Here is a 4,746-nt window from a genome sequence, read left to right on the forward strand (position 1 = left end):
TTTACAAAAACGGATGTCAGTTCCAGACCGTGGATGCCCTTCGTGAAGCCATCTTCACCACATGGAGCAACGTTCCCAGCAGCCTCCTGGGAACAGTCGCATCAAGCATGCCGAAACAAGTGTTTGAAGTGATCAACAAGAACGGTGGGGCTACTCACTACTGAGTCCTTTTTTGACACTTTTAGTTCTGTTGTAGGTTTATTTTTGGGCTATGGTCTTAAACTTTTTTTTGAGTTTAAATGCAGTTTTCAGTAAATTGCCTACTCTCTATTTTTTGTCTCTTGCTCCTGTTTCTTCTTTTGGCATTTTGAAGCAGTACTTACAACCCGGCGAAATGCGAGTACTTGCAATGTTTCCCCCGGTCTTAAGATTTTGTTCAGGAGTGTGTATATATATATATGTGTGTGTGTGTGTATATGTATGGAAAATCACATGACCTCCACTTACTTTCGGTTGAGCTCCTTCCTTCCTATTTCTATTAAACTTCTATTAAAAGTTTCAGTCGAGTCACATTATTATTTTGTCAAAGTTACATCATCATCATCATTTCTACAGTCTAAGTTGTGCCACAGTAAAGTTTTTTTAGAGTATGCCATAGTCAGTAAACTATGGGATAGAATAGTGCACCACAGGAAAATTGTGGCGTATTGTAGTATGTCAAAGTAAATTATGTAGTTGGAAAGTATGTCATAGTATAATATGTCAGTGGAAAGTATTTCATAGTATAGTGAGTCATGTAACGTATGCTGTCTGATAGTATAATGCAGGAAACTGTGATAGTACTTCAAAGTACAATAAGTCAAAGAAAGAGAGACTGGCGGTGCGTTCGATGACGCTCAGATAGGAAAAGCTACTCATTTATATATTATAGCTTTTTAAATGTAATGTCTCAAATGTTCTTAACTCTGAACTACATGAATTATGTTTTTGCACTTAAAAAAATCATCTTATTTTCTGGAAGATTTGAGATAACAAACCCCCCTCAGCAGATTTAATTGTGCTGCCTCAGGCGTAGTAATGATTTTAAATCAAATATGGTCCCAACATCTTTCTGTTGAAGCTGTTTTATTTAGATCCCACCATGTGCTGACCTCTTTTCTGCTCCAGACTTTTCTAGATTTGCAGAGTGCCTGTTCAGTGCAGGAATGCATGACGTTGAGGCATTTTGACCTCAAAATATGTTTAAAACATTTAAATGTTTCCTTAGACGGTGCACATCTTTTTTATTCTCAAGTTATTAGTGTCTAAACATCCAAAATGATTTAGTTTAGTCTTCCTCACAGCAGATGCTCATGTCGATGGTCCTCCTCTAAGAACTGTTGCATCATATCTATTCTTCCATGTCTCTGAATCAGCGTCAGGTATATAAATAAATCGTAACGGGCAGCAGTGAGAGCTGCTGGGAAACGCTCTGCGGTAGAGGGTTCATTTATAAACTGGATCTTATTAAGTGTATTAAAATAAATGTTTTTGGTTTTCTGACCTGTGTGTCTCTTTCACCCACGTGATGGGCGCACAGACTAACCATTCATCTCTCTCCCTGTCTGCAGTTTGTCGGTGTGGAGGGTTTTGTCACTGGAATTCTGGACGTGTTTCCTGGAAAGCACCACCATCGCTACAAACGGGAGATCTCTGTGGCAATATGCTGTTTGCTGTGCTTCATTATAGACCTCTCCATGGTGACCCAGGTCAGTTACAGACCGGCTCTTGGTATGTATAAATATATCTCTCTACAGTGAACACAGAGCTGGAGCTTCTGACTGAACTTTAAAGTAGAGAAAACAAGAAGCCAACTCTTCAGCTGGTCACTCAGTTTACCTGACAGTCAATCTCTCCTTCTCTGCAGGGAGGGATGTATGTCTTCCAACTGTTTGACTACTATTCGGCCAGCGGGATGACACTGCTGTGGCAGGCATTCTGGGAATGCATAGTAGTTGCCTGGGTCTACGGTATGCAACACACACACACACACACACACACACACACACACACAGTGTAGTGTTGCATGGTGGGACGCTCTAAAGTATCTGATCTCAGAATAGGTGTGTGAATAGTTGTCACATGATGTTACAGTAAAGGTCACAGTTCGACCTGCTGATGTCGATCTTCTCATGCTATAAAAATGCTACGCCACAATAAAAGAAGAAGAAGACAGACTTTATTTATCCTGCAAGGGGAAATTCAGCGTTTTTTATTTCACTCACTTATTATTAGACACACATGGAGTGACACGTGAAGAAGGGGGGGGGCACGTAGTCAGGCCCCTGGAGCAGGTAGGGGTTCAGGGCCTTGATCAATGGGACCTCTGCAGGGCCCAGGAGGTGAACTGGCACCTCTGCAGCTATCAGTCCACACCAGCGCCCTCCTCACAGAGGGTTAGTAAAGTATCTAATACTGTAGTACGTCAAATTACAAAACATCATAGAGAAGGATATCATAAAAACTGTCATAGTACAGTATGTCATACAATACTTAGTAGTATATTATCTGGTTCAAAACCTCATATTGTAATATGTGGTAAAAAACTTCATTGTATAGTATGTTGTAAAAAACTTCATAGTATAGTATGTTGTAAAAAACTTCATTGTATAATATGTTGTAAAAAACTTCATTGTATAATATTTGGTAAAAAACTTCATATTATAGTATGTTGTAAAAAGCATCACAGTATAGTATGTGGTAAAAAACTTCATATTGTAGTATGTGGTAAAAAACTTGATTGTATAGTATGTGGTAAAAAACTTCACAGTATAGTATGTGGTGAAAAACTTCTTTGCATAGTATGTTCTAAAAAACTTAATTGTATAGTATGTGGTTAAAAACTTCATAGTATAGTATGTGGTTATAAAGTTCATATTGTAGTATGTGGTTAAAAACTTAATTGTATAGCATGTTGTAAAAAACTTCATTGTATATTATGTTGTAAAAAGCTTCACAGTATAGTATGTGGTAAAAAACTTCATAGTATAGTATGTGGTAAAAAAACTTCATAGTATACTATGTGGTTAAAAACTTCATATTATAGTATGTTGTAAAAAAACGTCGTAGTATAGTATGTTGTAAAAAACTTTATAGTATAGTATGTGGTAAAAAACTTCTTTGCATAGTATGTTGTAAAAAACTTAATTGTATAGTATGTGGTTAAAAACTTCATATTGTAGTATGTTGTAAAAAAACTTCATTGTATAGTATGTTGTAAAAAACTTCATAGTATAGTATGTTGTAAAAAACTTAATTGTATAGTATGTTGTAAAAAACTTAATTGTATAATATGTTGTAAAAAACTTCATATTGTAATATGTTGTAAAGAACTTCATAGTATAGTATGTAGTTTAAAACTTCATAGTATAGTATGTGGTTAAAAACTTCATATTGTATAGTATGTTGTAAAAAACTTAATTGTATAGTATGTGGTGAAAAACTTCATAGTATAGTATGTGGTAAAAACCTTCATTGTATAATATGTTGTAAAAACTTCATAGTATAGTATGTGGTTAAAAACTTCATAGTATAGTATGTGGTTAAAAACTTCATAGTATAGTATGTTGTAAAAAATTTCATATTGTAATATGTTGTAAAAAAACTTCATAGTATAGTATGTGGTTAAAAACTTCATATTGTAGTATGTTGTAAAAAACTTCATAGTATAGTATGTAAAAAAAACTTCATAGTATAGTATGTGGTGAAAACCTTCATTCTATAATATGTTGTAAAAACTTCATAGTATAGTATGTTGTAACAAACTTCATAGTATAGTATGTGGTTAAAAACTTCATAGTATAGTATGTGGTTAAAAACTTCATATTGTACTATGTGGTTAAAAACTTCATAGTATAGTATGTGGTTAAAAACTTCATATTGTAGTATGTTGTAAAAAACTTCATTGTATAATATGTGGTAAAAACTTCATAGTATAGTATGTGGTTAAAAACTTCATAGTATAGTATGTGTTTAAAATCTTCATATTGTATAGTATGTTGTAAAAAACTTCATATTATAGTATGTGGTAAAAAACTTCATAGTATTGTATGTTGTAAAAAACTTAATTGTATAGTATGTTGTAAAAAACTTAATTGTATAATATGTTGTAAAAAACTTCATATTGTAATATGTTGTAAAGAACTTCATAGTATAGTATGTAGTTTAAAACTTCATAGTATAGTATGTGGTTAAAAACTTCATATTTTAGTGTGTTGTAAAAAACTTCATAGTATAGTATGTGGTAAAAAACTTCATAGTATAGTATGTGGTAAAAACCTTCATTCTATAATATGTTGTAACAAACTTCATATTGTAGTATGTGGTTAAAAACTTCATAGTATAGTATGTGGTTAAAAACTTCATAGTATAGTATGTTGTAACAAACTTCATAGTATAGTATGTGGTTAAAAACTTCATAGTATAGTATGTGGTTAAAAACTTCATATTGTACTATGTGGTTAAAAACTTCATAGTATAGTATGTGGTTAAAAACTTTATATTGTAGTATGTTGTAAAAAACTTCATTGTATAATATGTGGTAAAAACTTCATAGTATAGTATGTGGTTAAAAACTTCATAGTATAGTATGTGTTTAAAATCTTCATATTGTATAGTATGTTGTAAAAAACTTCATATTATAGTATGTGGTAAAAAACTTCATAGTATTGTATGTTGTAAAAAACTTAATTGTATAGTATGTTGTAAAAAACTTAATTGTATAATATGTTGTAAAAAACTTCATATTGTAATATGTTGTAAAGAACT

The 4,746-nt window shown here is 32.6% G+C and overlaps 1 protein-coding gene across 1 annotated transcript in view; it reads left to right on the forward strand.

The window, feature by feature from the left end:
• LOC123974580 (sodium- and chloride-dependent creatine transporter 1-like) overlaps positions 1–4,746 on the forward strand; it is a 12,559-nt gene that overhangs the window by 2,541 nt on the left and 5,272 nt on the right. The window contains exons 3-4 of the mRNA XM_046055389.1: positions 1,551–1,688; positions 1,847–1,949. Coding sequence (XP_045911345.1) covers positions 1,551–1,688; positions 1,847–1,949 — 241 coding nt within the window. The remainder of the gene's footprint in view (positions 1–1,550; positions 1,689–1,846; positions 1,950–4,746) is intronic.

This window comes from Micropterus dolomieu, linkage group LG08 (genome assembly GCF_021292245.1).
Source record: "Micropterus dolomieu isolate WLL.071019.BEF.003 ecotype Adirondacks linkage group LG08, ASM2129224v1, whole genome shotgun sequence".
Lineage (NCBI taxonomy): Eukaryota > Metazoa > Chordata > Actinopteri > Centrarchiformes > Centrarchidae > Micropterus > Micropterus dolomieu.